This window comes from Chlamydotis macqueenii, chromosome 11, assembly GCF_036417535.1.
Source record: "Chlamydotis macqueenii isolate bChlMac1 chromosome 11, bChlMac1.mat, whole genome shotgun sequence".
NCBI lineage: Eukaryota > Metazoa > Chordata > Aves > Otidiformes > Otididae > Chlamydotis > Chlamydotis macqueenii.
Window position 1 is genome coordinate 17,230,519 of NC_141566.1, and position 20,478 is coordinate 17,250,996.

General features: G+C 34.3%; 1 protein-coding gene across 1 annotated transcript in view; it reads right to left on the bottom strand.

Annotated features, from left to right (window-relative positions):
- DIAPH2 (diaphanous related formin 2) overlaps window positions 1–20,478 on the bottom strand; it is a 239,813-nt gene that overhangs the window by 102,284 nt on the left and 117,051 nt on the right. The window contains exon 24 of the mRNA XM_086756069.1: window positions 17,246–17,371. Coding sequence (XP_086612195.1) covers window positions 17,246–17,371 — 126 coding nt within the window. The remainder of the gene's footprint in view (window positions 1–17,245; window positions 17,372–20,478) is intronic.

Below are 20,478 nucleotides of genomic sequence, written 5' to 3' on the forward strand. Positions count from 1 at the left end.
AAAAAAAAAAAGATTTATATAGCTAGAATAGAAGGTTTGATTTTAATAGTGTTATCTTGAATGAAGGATGTACCAGTGCTGTCGGTTTCTCATCTCCAAGCTCATTCATAACAGAGCATTTTTTGAATTGAACCGGAGAAACACAAACAGAACTTATTAGCTGAAGACAGAAATTCAGCTTTATTAACAGGAAGTCATTTACAGTGATAGCTTTCTTTTCACCTGCTATCAGTATGTAAACAGATGCTAACAATTTTATCATTCACACTACATACATAATGTATCTCTGACTACACAGAAAACAAGACTTCTGGAGCATAGATAATTATGAATCCCAATTATATACCTAATCTTCTCTTCCTGTTGAAAGTCTTTGTTTTCTGAAAAAAAAAAAAATTAAAAATTGCTAAAATCTTTATTACAATACACTTCCATCTACCCAAATAAGAACTTAAAGAAACTAACACTCATAGAAGGAGCTCTATTTTCGCTATTTAGACAAAATCATGTACTTCTGAAGAGTTTAAAGATCCACTAATAAAATAGCCATAAAAAGCTCAGTGTAAGAATTTCTTACTCATTACAAAGCAAATTACCTCATCATTACGCATCTGATAGAAAGAAAGAAAGAAAGAAAAAAAAAAAAAAAGAACAAAAAACAACCACAAAAGAACAGTTGCTTCTTAGTTATCACACAGCAGAGGTCTGTTCCTCTCCCTGGCCTTCAACACGTTAGTACCTGAAGAAGTCATTAACTATCAGAATTATCTAACACACCTGCATTCACTGTGCACAGACACTATTTCAGTGTTTGTGTTCCTCAAAATAAAGCACAGAAGGATCATAACCATATGATAATAACACTAGCGGTGACCTGCTCCTTCTCCCTAAATTGCAGAATCGTGCTTAGGTTCATGTTAATTAAGCTGAGGCTTTCTGACTTTTCCCTAAATGGCCATAAAACTTTTATCTTGGTAAACACTAGAAAAATCTGTCAATGTTTACAGACTCCTAGCTCTAAGCAATCATATCAATTGCTAATTTTCATGCATGCAAACTTCTCAATAATGAAAAGACTTTTTCCATTGATTCTACATACACCACTTTACTATGCACAAGAGAAAGCTTATGTCAACATAATTTCAATACTTTTTCTTTATACTTCTGTTAATCAGGATGCGAAGATCAGAGCTCATTTCTCCAAAAGTCCCATAGGAACTCTCTAGGCAAAAACTGATAAACAAGGGCCTATTTTATAAAATATTCAGTCCAAGGAACAAAGCTCTACAGGCTGTTTCTTCAATTGGTTTATATTGGAAAAGTCTGCTGAAAGACTTACAATGCCGATTTAGGAATTTCCTGTGGTAGCATGAAGAAGAAAACTTTAAGAGTCAATAAGAGCACTTGGCTCCTCAAGCAGAACACGTAAAAGGCAGCGTGTTTAAAGCCACAGGCTAGAGAGAAAGGCAGACTTTGTCTACCATAAATGAAAATATTTTTTAAAATGGTAAAAGCTCAAAAATTAGAGCAAGGTATTAACCTAAATTAACTTTAAAACACTAAAACTTTTTTTTTTGCTTCAGAGAAAGAGACAGTCCATTACCTCAGAAGTTAAGTTTTTTCCAATAATTTTAACAGGGAAATATTTCCCAAAGTCTATACTCCCATTTTTAACAGGAGACAAAGACTAAAACAATTTCTTAAAGCTCTAGAACTGAACGCAAACCAAACCTTTCATCCCAACAAATCAAAACTTTATTTCCACTGATAAAGTAACCAGATTTTTTAAATTGCGTTTGCAAAAACATGCTGAAAGGAATTGAATTTACTGACACTGCCTGAGAGGTGAAAAACATTCTTTTAAGTGAATGGTAAAATGCCATTAATGAATGAAAGAGGTGGACTATTCAGCTTCATTTCTCTGAAATGGAAGTTGTGAGAACAGTTAAAAATACGGAAAAAAATAAGATTATACCAGATGAAGAATGAAATATACAGGTGTAGATGTAACTTCACACCCAGTGTATACTCGTGCTGTATTTCATGACCTTCCCTTGCAGTTCTGAAGCCTTTTTAGACCTATAGCACGTACTTGAACGTGACGATGGCATGAAGAGTGGGTAACCGATGGGAGTCCTAGAGCAATGGACAGAAGAAAATGACAGGACAGACGAAAGGCAAAAAGAGTTTTATAGCATTACAGAAGAATGCAAAGAATTCTCCAGTTTATTATTCCAGCTTGGTAATGCTTTATAGGCTGTTTTCCTATAGTTGGACAAAATTCACAGATTTTCGCTCAGATCCTTCACAGGCATAGATCACATGTTTGCCTGCAATCCCTTATTAAAAAGTCTGAAAAACAGTCACTCCCTATATACTTTATGTAGGTGCTTTCCAGCACCTTTTACAACAGAAATCATCTAGTTCTTAACTCAATTTTCATTCGTGATATTTTGGTTTAAAAATATAATTTAGAAGTAATTGGAAACAACACCAAGACTGGTATTTGTAGCTTTTTCAAACTCAGATCTCTCTCTTTTTTTTTGTTGTGGCAAACAATTAACTATAATCACTATTCATGCATTAATTAGATAGCAACACAGAAGACATGATAGTCAAGAATATATCAAACAGAATATGTTCCAAGAGTAATGCATTTCTAGCATACCTTCCCTGGAGAACAATTAGATAAAAATCTGTTTAGATAAATAAAAACAAGAAAGAAAACAACTAAAATGCAGCTAGTACAAACAAAATGATTCTGCAAAATTTGTTTTGCATCTTATATTCAAATTAACTAAATGTGACTGTTTCAAGTAACACAAAGCATTGACATGCTACGTTCTAACAACAATTTTTGAAAAATAGTTGTTGATACCTATTTCAGCAGAGCCACAGTAAAGTAGCCACTCCTAGAAATATTCTATTAGCTTTGGAACACACAATGAGATGCTTTAAACAATAATTACAGGTTTGCGTGCCCTAAATCTTTCAAAGAAACTGCAACCACTTTCGCTTTGTCTTTGATCATGCAGTTTTTCCTCGCTTCATCTGGATTTAATTAAGAGAGCTATGTTTGAGCTGTCAGCTGTACCCGGTTTTAACAAGCTTCAATCAGTAGATCTGATGGTTACTTCATCTAGATAAAGTTTTTTGGTAAAGTGTGGGGAAGGAAAAGAGAAGCAATTCCTTATATTTCTAGGTTTCCTTTAATGCAGCAATATCACAAGTCCTCATTTTCTTGGTTTTGGAAATCTGAAAAAGTTCATCTCTTATAATGTTTCAAGAGCCTAGATGTTCAAAATCAAGGAGGAAAAGAAATAATTTTACATCATCTGATATAAAAGCGTAGAATAAATTTATTCAAATTAAGATTTGTTAGTGGAAACAAGTGCTGCAATGAGGTGTTCACAAATTCAAGCACAGGAGAAAATGAGAGCGAAAGACTACAGCCAGGTGCGTACTTAAAACCACACATCATACAGGATTTGAGTAACTCAGTGCATGTCCTTTCCCTTCTCTTCTCTCCACATACAGTTCCATATTTTTGGTATTAATAACTAATTGGGCAATTATTCGCTATGAATTCACTGCCATATGCACACAACTAGCCTTGCCTCAAATGACCAGGATTAAAACAGAAAAGTCAGGAAATCCCTCAAATTTCTATCTCAGTCAACAAACACTTCAGGATATTTCAAAGAAATGTTCTAGTCAGACAGAAAAGCAAAAGGCATAATCACAGGGCAATCAGCTCTTGAAAGGAAAGTTTCCTATACTCAGACACATTGCTTAAAATAAAAAAAAAAAAAAAAAAAAATCCACTTTCTCAATGAATTCCTTCGCCTCCAAAAAGTTTATTTTTAAAAAATTTATTTTTGGGAAGTGAAGAATGGTAGACACCAAAAGGCAGTTCCACCAACACCAACATTTTTGACACAGCAATGTCTCACAATAGTTTGATTTTGATATCTAATGCTGGGGATTTATAGAGTGCACTCTCCCTTTAAGTTCAGATTTTAAAATAAGCATATAGCAATTAAAAAATGGATCTCTAACGAATTATCATGCTAGCAGTGCACAATTCTTCACAAAAATATCTTTCAGTGATCTGGACAACTTGGTTTAATATAAATTTAAGGATGAAAGCACAGTTTCCCTCAGGCAATTATTCACAATCAAGAAGCCTTTAGATTTCCACATATTTAAGCAGATTTTTGTTCATAGAATTTTAGTCTTTAGAATCTCTTAAACAAGCAGGCTTTTCCTCCTATATAACTTTTCACGCGTCTGTGTAGATTACTGTCAATAAATTATTCTCTCACTAGTTAGCCAACATACACACTAAAAACACATTTCAGTTACCTTTTTACACTTTTCTCCTTTCTTGTCTAAAATCCCCTCTCAATCTTACTCAGTACCAGCTTTGAAGCACACTTCTAGATGCAGTCTTCAAGGTGCAGAATAGAATTGAGCTCCCTCATGTGGTAAATCTACATAATCTCAAAGATTAAACAAAAAAAAAAAAACAACAACAGCACACAAACCTACAGTTAAAAGTCTGGACTTAAAGCAGATAACCTCCAAAAGTTTGCACTACATAATATACAGAATGTATGTTTTTCAATAATAAAAATTAGAAAATTAAGTTATTTGAAGTTCTTAATTGACACACAGCTACCTGTTGCATATCATTATGCCTCCCCATTTGTAACATTTTCCATTTCTTCCTGTATTCACAATAAAATGGAACCTACAGATTGCTTGTACACTGCTGTTCACAGGATTTACAGTATAGCCCAATGTGAAAGAAAGCAATATAATCTTTTGTCCTCTCAAATCACGGTGTTCCTTCTTAACAAGAAACGAAGATCTGAAGATAGAAATACACTGTCAGAAAGAAAATTGATAATCTGCTTTGTGTAACATTTATAATGTCCCATAGTTCTTGTATTTTTAAATATTAACTTTATGAAAACTGTACCTTAGTCCAGATCAGTTAAAATTCAAAGAATCATTTTCCAAAGGGATCTGTCATTTCTTTCAGTGATATCAGATAGTTGGCAGAGAAATGAACATTCTGCATTAAAACACAGCACATTACTAGGTGATTTTTCAAGTTCAATCTAAGTAATCATTATACCTCTATAATCCTGGAATTATTACCTGGAATGTTGTGGGTATTTTTAGTTTGTCTTAAGAAAGATGAACTAAATATGAAAAAAAAAAAAAAAAAAGAAAAGAAAGAATGGACGATAATAAAGGAAGTGGAAAGCTCTTTAAACAGCATTGTGTGTTGAATCTGCCAGAAAAACATTTTGTGGATCATTCAGTTCTTTCTGTGCACATCTGAATGACGGAGCAAACAAGAAGGAAACATAAGAGCCCTTTAAAGAGTAACACTAAGGTAACAAAATATGGGTGTCAATTGACTGAAAATGAGATGAACAGCGTAAATTCACCATCTGGAAAGAAAAGGTCTTTCAAAAAGCTTCTCATAGACATAACCAAGGGCATATTAACAGATTAAATATTTTATGAAAAATCATATAACTTTTTATTAAAAACGAGGAGTTACACATTTCTCTCATATTTTTTTGGCTTTATATGCTTCTCCTTTTGCTCCCCTCCAGGCCCAGTCACATATCTTTCTGTGATACCTCCCCAACCACTTAAAGCAATTTGCAAGCTTACCCAACTTCCTTGGTACGTATTATCTACAGAAACATAACAAAAAATCTGCAGTCAACACACTTAAAATGCTACCTCTACACAAATTAATTAAATTTCAAATTCAAATTAATTAATTTTCTTCTATAAGGTACTGTAAGCAGATGATCTACACTGCATGTCCAACTGCATTTACTTGGTTTTTTTACTGTATGAAAAAGAGAAGGTAGCACACCATTTCTCTTACCAAACTGTATCCTTATGAATGCATGTGTCAACCACTGTTTTTCTCAAATACAGTATCACAGGCCTTCCCAGAATTATTCTCACTCTATTAGGTCCCACTGGCTGATGACTTTCCCTGGGCCCTTTGGTACTTCCCTCCCTTGCGTTTGCATTATTTAATGATTTGTAATTTATCAGAATTTAACTAATATACTGTTTGCCTTTTGTTACGGACTCTTCCCGAAACTACTACAGAAAAGCGGATTTCACGCCAGCCCCTGAAGAACCTGACTGATACCTCACTCTGCTGAATACATTGCTACTTATCATCATCCCTTCTTTAAGCTCTTACAGCAGTCTGTAGTCTGTGAGGCTCATCTTGTCTCAAAGTAAATCAACTGTTTTTACATAACTGGTCAAGCACCGATACAACTATTTATTAATATCTCTCTTGGTTTACATAATATTTTGTTCATAAAGAAACTCAATATCTCATGATCTAGTATGCAGGCATGTGCAGAATTCCTTTTTCAATAATGAACATAGATATTAGAATACAAAAATGTAGAAAAAGGGAGTAAGGCCAGGTACTAAGCAAAAACGCAGCAAAGTACAGTTAAAAACTCATATTTAAGACAAAAAAAAACATCTGGGATCTTGCTAGATTAAACTTGATCGATTTAAAGTTTTCCAAATTCTATTTTGCTGAGCAACACGCAGACTGTATCAAATGAAACAATTAACATGAAATATCTCAACAGGAAATATCTGAACAGTATCTGTGTTATTTGACGGTACGTAACAAAAACAGACTAACAATTCTTCTGATGCATAGTGCACCACGGAGGACAATACAGAATTTTAGCATACCTTAAGGAAAATTTCATCTTTATGTGATTTAAAAAAAAAAACCCCACATAAAACCTCCCATATTTATTCCAAAAAGCTTCAGTATGCCTCATTAAAGCTGAAAGAGGTAATAAAACAAAGGCTTTAGATTTGCAACTGATATCATGTTCGCTTTGGTTCAAGATAAACCTGCTACTCCACATAGCCTACAAGAAGCCCTTCCACACTGGCTGTTTAAATGTATAGATTTAATGTAGGAGACGGACTGACAGTTTCTTCCACCACTATGTCTCACACACCTCTTAACATCACACTTACTCAAAAGAAATAAAGCAGAGGGAATACATACGAAGGCTAAAACTATGCTCAAGCCTCCTTCATTCCTCAACCCTCTTCTGAAACAGTTTAAGGAAAATGTACTCCATGTTATACCAGCTCTCAGAAGGGAGACTGGACTCGACCAAGCAGAAAGATACCAAAGATTTTTTTTCTATAAAGTTAAACTCATCTTTAATTGGAAAGTCCCCCTAATTCTACAAGGGTGGCAGCTTAATAACCACAGATGCACAAAGCACATTAGTGAATGAATGAAAATAAAGTTTCACTTAAAATAACCAGTATAAAAACTTGTAGTTATTAAAAAATTGTAAAACATAATGCTTCGCAGAACTCCCGTAAGGACTGTAACAGTATCACAACAAAGGGATTGATTTTTGCACTAATTTAGGAAGAAGATTATTTGGGAAACAACTAGCAACATCACAATTTGCTGTATTAATTAATAAACCTAACCCAACTGGTTTTCAGTCATGACCAGAAAACGAGACTTGTTATATTATGACAGTAAAATCACTCGCTTTGTTTCAGCACTATAGCTCTGTAAGTTAACTTTGTACAAAGATGCTCAGCTTTCATCCGCTGCGTATCACGGACCATAATGGGGCCACGTGTTGCACGTCCAGAGTATTGCCAGGCAGCAGAGACAGTGTATTAAACCTTGCATTAATTCAGTGACGTCTGCTGACCTTCGTGACAAATATCTAGTCATACATAACGTGACACCAGCCATGCAAATGTTTCAAACCAATTTTAGTGAGGGATTAATTTTTTTTTTTCAGAGTGAAAAAAAATGAGGTAAGTGAAAGGATTAGTAAATGCCATAAGGCCACACTGACATTTCTCAGTGGAAATGAAATTGAATAGCAACAGTTATAACATGAACAACAGGATCTGGAAAAAGGAAAAAAAAAAGAAGGAAAAAAAAGAAATTACAGCTACAGTTTCTGGGATTGTCTCTGTGTGAGTGCTACTGTGCTGCTCAGGGCTGAGATCTTCAGAACGTGTTTCTGACGTTGTGTCTTCTACTTGCAACAGGTTCTGGTCATACTTCTGACCTCCTGATTATCTGATTTCTTAACCGGTACCTATAAAAAGGCCAGGCTGCACAAGCAGAACATTTTATATGCCAGGGAGACACACTCTCTAAAGACAAACAACTAAAATACATTTCAGCTCAACAACATCAAATAGCAGTCTTTTTTTCCCCCCCTCTAGCTTAATAATGTCAATTGAATATACGTAACTAAACATAGCACAAATTGCTTGTAATCCGATTCTGAACTTGGCAGGGTCAGTTCTTCAATGGGATGCAAAATGCTGAGATGCTATGAGCTTGAACAATTAGCAATGCAGAAATGGAAAAAGAGAACACTGTTTATTCATTGATGCCCTGAATTTTCTAAAAAATCCACTAGTTTAGAAAAGAAAAGCAGATTATATGTATGTACTAATTCTTCCTATCTTCTATCACAGTGCTTTCAGAAGTGGGATTTTCTCCCTCTGCTGATGAAATACGTCAGACCTTCAGATGTACTTCTAAGAATTACAAGGACGATGAGTTTAATCAAGTGTGCCTGGGTTGCTTTAGCATATCCATTTAAATACGATGCCAGTGTTCGGAGATAAAAGGGTTTTGAAATGTAACCTCTCACAAAATGATACAATGTTGATTTCCTTTTCATAAGTGTATTTCAGTGATTCTTTTCTTGCATTTGGGGCAAGAGAAAATAATGCAAATTTGGAGCACACACATTTGGTAGCTGTCAGTCAAGCAGCCAAGCAACTCCCTGAAATCTCAAATCCAACACTCAAATCACAAATTTAGCTTGCTTAGAGATAAATGAACTTTGAACAGAGCATCTTGGATGCAAAGTTTTATATACACCAATCATATGACTTTTCCTTTTCTTTGCTCATCCTGTCAATCAACTATGCAAATTTGAGTACAAAACCTACAGAATACCTAGTAAAAGGTGGAAGTTCTTAAGAGCATTTTAACATCTCATTAATAACGATATCAAATTGAACAAAGTCTGGGGTGGGGGGGGAATGGTATTCCTAGTACTTAAATGTACATTCTACTTCAAAAAGTTTATTGCAACATAAACAATTTAAATATTAAAGTTTCTTGCAACATAAAAAAAATTGATATATTTGGGAATGCACTAGGATAACAGAAATCCACAGAATTTATGCACTAGGATAACAGAAATCCACAGAATTTGAACATCAAACAGAAGAAAAAGTTGCTTACGGTCAAAAGGAGGCCTATACATTAATCTGTATAATTGCAATTCTAATGAGATACAAGAAAAAAGAAATCCCACTGGCCACTTTCCATTCTTCTCTTCCTATATTGTCTTCAAATCTTTCTCTAGATGACTGCATCTTCTTACACAAGTAAGAAGATATTGAAACAACACAAGATACAGTTTAAACAGAAAACTCCATAAACCAAAGATCCAACAGCAAATAAAATTGTTACTTTTTTGTGCTGTAGATTCAGTAGGCAGTGCAAAGTCATCTTCTTCTTGTTCTACTTACTACTTTAATTTAGATAAAAATAGGGTTTTTCTTGTATGCTGCTAATAGAAAGTTAAATTAATCACAAGTTTATTTTTGAGGAAATAATTTAGCTCATACTTAAACGCAAACTACAAAAATTACGTATTTTTACATAATCAATACCAAACAGGAGAAGTCTCATTAAATGCTGTAGTACCAGCACTCATGACAGTTATTATGATCATTGTAATTTGTTGATATGTAGCTAAATCTTAAAGCTTCAACAAGTTCATAATTGTTTCACAGGTGATTACAAGACTATATCATGGCCTGAGTTGATCCTCTTAAGAATCATATAAATCAAACTTCAAAGCAGTTGAGTGAAGCTTAAAGTAGTTAATTTTTCCCCACTAGAATAAAAAAAAAAAATTCTTTTCAAGTTGCATTGTTTCTAGCCTTCCCTTATTTACAAACAACATCAATAATACAAATTCAGTGTTATTTGTTCTGTTTCCTCTACATTAACAGGAAAGACTAACAATTGATGGTTGAAAACATCAAAAAAATTGCTTGACTAAGCACTTAATCAAGTACTAATTTTTTTTTTTTTTTGAGGTAAGACTTGGAGAGAACAGTTGACATTTTCATTTCTTAAACTAGAATAAATCACTTGTTTCATTTCCTTCCACTGCATACACTTCATAAGTCTTCTTAACTAAGGCTTTATTCTCGGTGCTAGCCCCTCTTAAGACATGTGCTCTCTGCTGACTCTCCCTTGGAGTTTGTCTTAACTTTAAGAAGAAGGTTTAACTTTAAACAAATCCTCAACACTAAGAGTAACAGATCACCCTGATTACATTAGTATAACGTAACCATAACTAAAATAATAATAATAATGATAATAAAAAGCCATCCTACATCTAGAAGCTAGGTCTTTCTGTTCCTTTGTTATTCATCGCATAACTTAATACTTCATAACTTCCAAACTACAGTAAGTGCTTTTTCACTGCTTTTTTGGACAACCTACTCTTTCTCACTTTGGGTAGGGGGTGCAGAGAGAAAGACAGGGAAGTAGGGAGCAGATGAGAACCAGGTTCTTTGAGAAGTTAAAAAAAAAAAAAAAATTCTTACTGATGTGCAGACTTCAGTAAGGTAGATCTTCCCTCCCTAGACACTATTTATGAGAAGTATTTCATCTGGGTAAGCACACATTATTTTCCCAAAGTATCTCTTTTAGCTAAAAACTGCACTTTCAAATGAAAGTATTTTAAAATGTCATTTTTATAGACAGCAAGAACAAAAACTTTCTATAAATATTGTAAGAAAACGCACATGCGTAAAACTGTCTTAAGGATTACACATGACCTAGAAATCGAAAAATCATTGAATATTTCTCTTTTCCCGATGCCAAAGTACTGAAAAATACCTCTACATTTAAAAACACGTTCAAATACACTCAGGTAGAAGACAGTTACTCCCAATGTAGGGCCATATACAGAAGTTCCTAGAAACTTTCCCCCTTGGGGGTTAGTTTTGAGAAGCCCTTAGTTATGAGCAAATTCAGATATTAATGCATAATCTCATGCAGAAATGAAGGCTCCAGTGCATTTCAAATTGTGTGAAAAACAAAAACAAGCTTTCCTAAAAATGACATCTCAAAACACTTTAAGTGAATTATTTTTCCGTAACAAGCTAGGAGGAAATCCCCAGTGTTAACAGATGACAGGAGTGTTAACGCCATTAACGTTCGTTCAGCACTCCACGCCAGTGTGTAAATGATGTCCTGCTGCTCAGTCACTGAGAGAGGAAAAAACATTCACAGCCCTTTCCAGATGCTGAGAGTCTCATTCTGAGTGTATTTGTTTCCTCCCGAGCGGCTGCTACAAGAGATGCTGCAGTACAGCGGTTCGTACCAGAGCACTGTCGGTTGGCGTTCAGCGCACACTGTTATCTAACGCTCTCCGTGCATGCAAGTCCCCCACACACTTAAAGCAGACTTCTCCCTAGATCATTTCACTACCACTGACGTACATCACGTAAGGAACTAAAACACTCATAACTAGTTGTGAGGCAACAGCCATTATTAAACGGAACTATGAGCATAAACACGTATCGTGAAAATACGTCTTTCAGAAAGTCAGCTTTTTTATTTCATGCGAAAGATTCTGTTTTAATGAACGGTGTTACTTTCTGAAAATTAAAATCCGTTCACAAATCACTGCTGTTCTACTTAACGATAAGATGAATATACACTGCTTTGAAAATTTTTTATCTGCAATGATTTTTGTTCTTTCATTCATGGTTCCCTTAATTTTGCAATGCTTTAAAAATAAGCTTGTAATTCCTCACATTTATGCAATCAATTAGAAAAACCAAGGGGCACCATTTATTGCTCTGACGGGCAAAGGATTTTAACAAGACTAGGTACATTAATATCTATTACTAGTGGAAATGACACAGCTGAAAACCAAAAACGCTATACAAAATCATCATTTAAGGACATACTAGTAAATCTAGGATACCTTATATAAGTAAATTAATGTAAGATTGTTTACAAACTATATAATAGTCCAAAAGCAACAAAACCTGACTAGCAGGAAAATAAAAAGAATGAACCTAACAGTCAGTGATCAAGCAGCGTGCGTGCCCTCCTGCCACCCTAGCCCTGACTTCTCCCTTCTCCTCAGAACAATGCTCCTGCCTATTCTGTAGAGGACTAAACCTTGGTCGTTTGGGGTGTTCGCACGTGTTGGGAGGAAGGAAGAGGTCATATATATTATTTATGTATGTACAGTTCTAAGTCAAGATTAATTAATAAGATAACTCTGTACAAGTTGCCATTACTCCCTCTGAAATAGCTTTTCAATCTGCTGTCTTAAATCTTTCTTAATAACATTTTAAGTTAAATCCCATTAATCTGAATATTTTCCTCAATCCCCAACTAGACACTCATGTTTTAATATCACTAGAAAGAACGCAGTGTATATGCCTATGGCAAGGAAGTGTAAACTTCAGAGTGTTCCACTTGAATCTTACATTACAAGCACAAACACTGAAAGAAAACAAAGACTGAAAGCCAGACTTGTCATAGTCTGTAATTACTTTTCTAAACTGTTGAATCAGACTCCCCAGTGCTGCATGAAGCTGGGCCAATTATAAAAGAAAACTTCTTACACTTAAATTATTTACAATTTGATCTTCAAGTAGAGTACAATTCCAGTCACGGATCAGATCATGAAAAAGTTGTCTCAAGAATCACACATGAGTTATTTAATACAGTACAAAAGTCACATAAAGAATATTTTAATACCTTGTTTTTTGTTTTTGTTTTCTTTTTTTTTTTTTTTCCCCTTAACTATATTCTACATTCTGATATAGCGTAGCTGTAATTCTCATTTTGAAATCAACTATTTCTGGCGGCTAACTATGCAGGTCAGCGTCATGATGCCAATGACCTCAGAGTGCTGTGAGCATTCCTTAAAACTTCAGCAATTAAATACTTGTAAAAATCCCAACATAAGGCAGACAAACTGAAATCCTAGCACGATAACAAGGCAGCAACTGTAAAAATCACTTCAGAACCCCACAGAAGTATTTCCACGCGGCTATCTCCAAGCCCACAGTGTTCACTACCAACAACACAGACACACACTGGCAAGATGCAGAACTATGCCCAGCAAGTAGCGACTGTGGAAGCAAGTCTCGACTGTGTTTACCAATTGAACAGCAAATTCCACTACAATGATGGCTGTTATAGAGCCATTTTTTAATGCAGAGAGAAAAATATTACTACATTTTTTTACTCTTCATACCTATGAATCTACAAAATTATTGAAATACTATATTTAGTTGAAATCAGTATTTCAAAAGTATACTAAAAAAAACAGTAAGGATTGGGGGGAAAAAGTCTGAAACTAAAGGAGTCAAGCTACTTTTTTTTCTTGCAGATAAATTTAAGTAAACTGATCACAGTATAAAAATTCTCACATGGAGTTATCTACTAACAAACAGGTCCCAAAGAGTTCAACAGTTTTTAAAGTATCACAGTGGCTAGAAACTGAAACCACAAGGAGTCAAACTGGCACCACTACGTATAATTGAGAGAAAAATAACTGGTACTGTCTATTACAGATGTAGCAGAACTTATACTAGTTGAGTTTTTAAAGTCAAGATTATATATGGTCATTAAAAATATATATATATTTTTCCCTTAAAAGAAGGTATGAAGTTGATAGTGGTATTATTTGCTAAGACTGCTCTACTATGCTTGAAATCAAATCGGATTATCATACTATACCTTAATTATTAATTGATTATGAAAGATGGCAATCAACCTACAGCTACACCATCTGAATTTCTTTTATTATATTCATTGACCCTTACGATTATTATAAATAAAACACAGGAAGTCACCCTGACACAATTACAGAACCAGTTCACGTCAATATCTGCACAGCCCTAAAGGAGCTTTAAAACTGAATGTGCTTCTGTTATCCAATTAATTTATTTAGTCATCTACAGTCCTACTTTAAATATAAACTATTCAGACAACATTAACCCAGTATCCCCAGTTTGCAAATAAAAAGAATAACCATTTCACAAATACCAAGCTGGTAAACTGTAGTCAAAACTACATTAATTTAATTCCAACAGCTTTAATTCAAAGTTTTTTAATCCACGGGTGTATTTACCTGAACATATTACTTCTGCAGTACAGTGCAATTTTTTAACGGGTTGTGGAATCGTAACGTGCTACTCTTCCCATCTTCGTATTTAATTCCTAAAGTAGTTTTAATCATTCAAGAGTTACATCACACAGTATGCACCGAGATGAATAATTGTATATGCTAAATAAACTGATTAAGTGAAATCACCACTTAGCCTGCTTAGAAACAGGTCACAAAAAAAATCCTAGATGAAAACATAAGTAGAATTTCTCTTCATGTTTTTGTCACTCACAGTACCAAAAACTTACCTTATTCACTAGAAAAAGTTTAAACTAAAATTAAGTAATTTCTTTCATACCATTTGCTTCTCCATTATTAATATTAATTCATTTTATTATGATGAATAAGTATTAGGAATGGTTCTTTTATTTTAACTGATCTGCTATCCTAGTATGACTGCTAGCAATATTCCTTCCATATTCTCTGAAGAATGTCTTATCCGCAATTACCAGTGAATTGCTTTGTTTATTAGCAGGAATGAGAAAAAGAAACTATGCCTTTAATTACGGTATAATTCCTGCATCCTATAATTCTCCACTAAGAGATGATTTATGATCAGACATGTCTCAGATTTTCTGAATCACTCAAGCAGTTAAAGAGGCATTCAGCCTGATATTCTTTAACTTTCTAATTTCAGTATGTGCCATCAACAACAGTTTTCAACAAGCTGACAGAAACAAAAGAAATACATCCTGAAGACTAAGGTATCATTTCCTTTCCCTATTCTAAAACAAAAAATAAAAACCAACAAAAAAAAAAACCAAAAAAACGAAAGGAGTAGAGAAAATTCAAAAATATTCAATGATAAGCAGAAACAAATTTGATCACTTGACATAACTGGAGATGACTTTCTAAAATAGAAAAACACCATTTATCAGGCCATCTATTAATTATGAAAATATAAATCCTTAGGCAGAATCAGTTCATTTCTTGGAGCCTTATCTGTTTTGTCAAGCCACCAAATTCACTAGTATGATAAAAGCTGTCAGGCATCTACAGTTCAGGGTGCCTATTTTAATTACCAGGAACTGGTAATCTGGCTGTGGCATCAACGTATGTGCACTGACGCAAGGCTGCCCAGGAGATTTTCAACAAATAAGTTTCATAAGTTTCATAGGATCCTCATATTTTTGCCCATACAAAAAAGTATTAGTGCTTTTTCTTTTTTTCAACTCTTCTGCACTGTCAGATGATTCTTCTTCTTTAAGAAATTCAAGGATAAACCGCAGAGCAGAAAAAGGCAAACATTATCTACTTGGCTCTTTTTTCTCACCAAATCACTTGAGTGCCACAAGTCATTTTTATAACTGCAATAAACACACAGGTAGCAAAACAACTAATGGCAAAGCATTACTCAACACAACTGAAAAATAATGTATATATAAGGTGCTTTTCAATATGTTGGCTTCATTTATGAACAGAACTGAGGCTTAGTTGACAGTATTCAGCCTATGCACACAATGACAAGGCAAAGGACAACTACAAGGCAATATTCTAAGATTTTCTTACGTGAATGTATCTCAGGAAAATAATACAGGGTTTTTTTTAATATCAAAACTGATAAATGTGATTAGTAGCATGTTTCCCACCCTTGCAAATAAGACAAGGTGGAAGAGAAGATCTAAGTAACGAGAAGCAATTTTCCACTTAGTTATGAGTTGTCTCCCTTAAGCTACTTCTCTGCAGTTTTGTCAGAAACTTAAAATAAATCCGTACAAAGAAGACATTAAATACATTCTTGTAAATTTCTGTCACTGAATCCATTCAGATGGTTACATTGTGCTAAAACTTGCTTTTCCAAATACATAGCAGTTAGGTCCACCTACTAAATCTGACGAGCAGTTACAAAATGCTCTAGACATCAATCCCTTCTTTCTTCTTTTTTTTTTTCCTCCTTTGAAATACCCACAAAACCACGACTTCCAACTGCTTGTGGTAAGAAAAACTAAGTGTCATATGAACTACCTGAACTTCTGCACAATGCACAAAAAGCCTTGGACTTGGCCATGTACCACACTTCAAATACTTCCACATAAACAGAAATGTACTTTGTGCAAAATAAAAACCTGCAGAGTTCTTTTAAGAAGAAGAAGAAAAAAAAAAAAAAAAAAAAAAGGACTTTTGCGTAGTCTTTCTCACAGTTTTGTGAGCTTCTTGCATCTACAGTATACTTCACTTGTTCCTTAATAGTTTTGAACAAAAGTAAAGCTGGATATATGAAAATTTTGCAGGAAAATGGGCTAAACAGACATCATTTGGTATTCTCCCACAGATTCCCACACTGGAACAGGTTGCCCAGAAAGGGGGTGGATGCCCCACCCCTGGAAACGTTCAAGGCCAGGCTGGATGAGGCTCTGAGCAACCTGATCTAGTCGGGGATGTCCCTGCTCCTTGCAGGAGGGTTGGACTAGATGACCTTTGAAGGTTCCTTCCAACTCTAACCATTCTATGATTCTATGATTTCTTACTAATGCTTAAAGAACCTACGGTCCCTATTCCCTACAGAATAAAAGAACAAACCACTCAAGTTAATATTTTTTTTTTTAAATGAGCTGTTAAAAATAAATTTAAAAAAAATTTTAAAACTTATACTGTTTTCAAAAAACAACATATATGAAGCTAAAATATTTTTATAATTAAATATCATTCTTTAAGGCAAAAAAAATCATATTGTTATCTTTATGACCAGCCACTATAATGACTTACTTGAAGAAAGCTACCTGGTTTCCTCCCTTGAAAGTCTGATAATAAATGCTTTAAGTTATACTCAGTCATACATTCTCTTATATTCAGCATGTTCTGTTAGGCTTTTCTCACCACTAGAATAAAAGCATGGAAGAGGAGTCCTAAAACTTATTTTCAAGTACTCTAAATACTTAACCAGACGATCAGAACGTTCAGATCATCAATGGTGACACACAAAAAGGATATGCTCATCTTCTCTACAAACTTATCATGTTCGTCTTGTGTTTTAGGGAAATTCTCAATGTCCTTTTCTAGACGCTGGATCTGATGGTTCATTGAATCAAGGTTGCTCTTCAGAGTCTGGGCTGAAACTGAAAAAAAAAAATCAAAATTAGTAACAAAAATTACACATTCCAGAAAGGGCATCAGAAGGGAAAAAACAGTGGCAATATAAATAGTCTTAAGAAGAATGATTCCATCAAGTAGACTCATATTTTTCTGAATTACTGCTCATAAAAATTCTACTCTTCATAAAAATTAAGTGAAAATATCTAATGTAATACCCAATCATCATATTTAATGTTGAAATGTCATCATATAATTCCACCATGAGTTGAAATTATTCAATTTCTATTTAAATTTACTGGTAAAAAAATCTAATATTTCATTCTTTTAAATCTAATCCAAAGATTAAGAAGCAACAAAGGTTCAAAGAGATTTTAACTTATTAATGTAGGTACATTAAATGAATGATCTTATTAATGCATGTACTCGGTTACAGACATGATTTAAGCAATAGAGACACAGAAAAGATCTAATATTTTTCTTTTACTGAAATTAAATTGATTTCTAGAAAGCAACATCTTTGAAACCCTCTGTTAACATCAAAAGTAGGTTTGAACAACAAAAGCTACTGAAAATTAAAAATAAGTAAAGGACTCACGGTACAGCACGAAAGAAAAAAAAAAGGAAAGGCCACTCTGACAATGCTTACTCCGTCACATGCTATTCTAATGTAAATCACTATTTCTGTAATTTGTATTGAACAACCACTAATTGACACATCACAAGAGAAATCTCCACTGAAAACTATGACATCACAATCTTAAAGGTGAAGCAATACCATACCACAAAGAAATTCCAGAAGTGGATGAAAAGTGACAGAGTCTCTGCAGAGAAGCCCCTGGTCAAATTGTAATATTAAAACAAACTGAACCCATAACATTGAGTTTTCCAACATAACCCATAAAGTCCACTTCATAAACAGCAGTTTGACAAGCACTTCCTCTCAATTTAAAGACACATTTTAGAACTGAATTCTACCTCCTGTTGTCTCCTCTTGCATATTTGACAAATACGTGCTTTCAAGAACAAACCAACCTTCCCCAAAGAGCTCTAGACCATTTGCACCATGTCATGTCCTTCCTCTAAATATTTCAAGTATACTCTGTTTGAAAGGTGATTTATACTCTACTAACTACTTCATCTTTAGTTGCAGTGCATATAATCTTGGGTAGTTCTTAAAAAGACAGTGCCAGAGACAACTCATGATGTGCAGAATCGGAGGTGGGAACACCCAGTACATTGCCCGCTCTTCAGTAACTGGCCAAGTCAACGCTCTCTCTTGACTGCAGGCAGCCACTCTATGAAGCTATCGCTGGAGATCTGCAGCCGAGCTAACTCAAGGATTCGCTGCATAGTCAAGATAAACACAATTTCTCTTTTTTGAAGGGCTTTCCATTTTTTATTCTTTTTGATGGTAAGCCATGAGTCCAAAAGATGCATAAAGTTTTTTTCAAAAGAAGAGTTTATTTTCCTATTCCCTTTTAATTAAAAAAATTGTGCTGACATGTGAAATTAAACTGTAGCAGGAACTGGATTCAAGATGGCTTGAAAATCAGTCCATAGGAAATACAAATCCTGTAAGTAAGGGAGAACTACTAATCATGTAATGTTAAAATTATAGTGAAACAGCTTTTTCAGCTTAACTGAACTGAGCGAAAAAACTAAAGATGGATACCACAGGATACTTGAAGTTATTAACTTAACATTCAAGAATTAACCTTAAAACCAACCACTAAAGCAGACTGACTAATAAACATCAAAGTTTTTAGGTTATGGCTGCAGTAGTTTAATCACTTGATATTACTGTTAGAGAAGGAGCACACATTCTTGCTTGAGCCGAAAAACTTCAATTCCTATAATATTTTTATAGGTTCTTATGTAGTTAGATAGGGAGAGACAAACAGCACTGAAATAAAATGCTAGACCTGAAAAATAAATTAGGAGGATGCAAATGGTAATTTTATCGGTAAAAAGAATAGCAGCTGGTAAGTAAAAAGGCAACATAACAGATAAAGTTTAACTGTTTTCAGCAATTTAAAAATATTTAAATGCATGACCACTTATCAAGAGTAATAGTTTATTTCTGTCTGGAAGTTAAAAGTGGAAAGAAATTTAGCAAGCAATGACAAATAAGAAGTCTTAGCCTCTCTGATTAAAATGGAACAAAAGCATTTTCAGGAGCTCTGTTTTAGAAAATTAAGTTCAGAAAACAGTTTTGATTACACGCATACTGACTTTGAAAGTACGAAGAAACTCTATCCAAGGAAGAAGGCTGCATTCAAAAGCTGTGCTTCCCATAACTAACTTCTATATTCACAATGAAGTATCATAAAGCATTCATTGTAGAAGATTCATTTTCACTCACTTTTTTTTTTGGCCTAGCCCAGACAAATGTACAAGTTTGTGTTCAAACAATTTATGAAGCTGTTGTTCTGCAAGACAAGCTTGAAAAAACTATGTAACAGGAAACATATATAGACTACAATAAAATACCTGCATTTCCTCCCATAAAAATGTTTTAGGAGATATTTACTACATCTGTAACATGAAGAGGAACCAGCATGAATATCTTTCACTCTTTCAGGGAAAATCATGTGAATTTCTTAAAATTCTTGCAAGGTTTTAATTTATGAAAGCATAAACTCTACTTGCAGGAAAATGCCATTTCTTTGAAAGCATTTAATAAAGGCACATACTAAAAAGACTGACTCTATCATTATACTCCTCAAAGCTGGTGATCGCAAGACAAAGTCTTGTTCAACCTTCAATTTGCCCATCATCCCACAAGAAATCTCGGCATCCTAACAAAAGTAGTCTAAATATCTACAGGAAAGGTAGCATTTTGTCTTCAGTGGCACACAAGCACTGTTCAAGAACCATTACTGGGAAAGCCCCTCTGTAGCAGAAATTACAATACTAGTCCATTTAATGGTGCAGCAGGAGAAGGCAACCAACTAAATCCAGTACATAAATACCCGATTTCAAGACAAGAACAATGAGGGAAATAATAAAACACAGGAAAACCAACAAAACCCACCAGCAACAACCAGAGAAAACCCACATAAATCACATAAACCCCAAAACCTATGTAAGGGCACATCTTCAAGGCCAAAGACAAGAAAAAAGGCAGCCA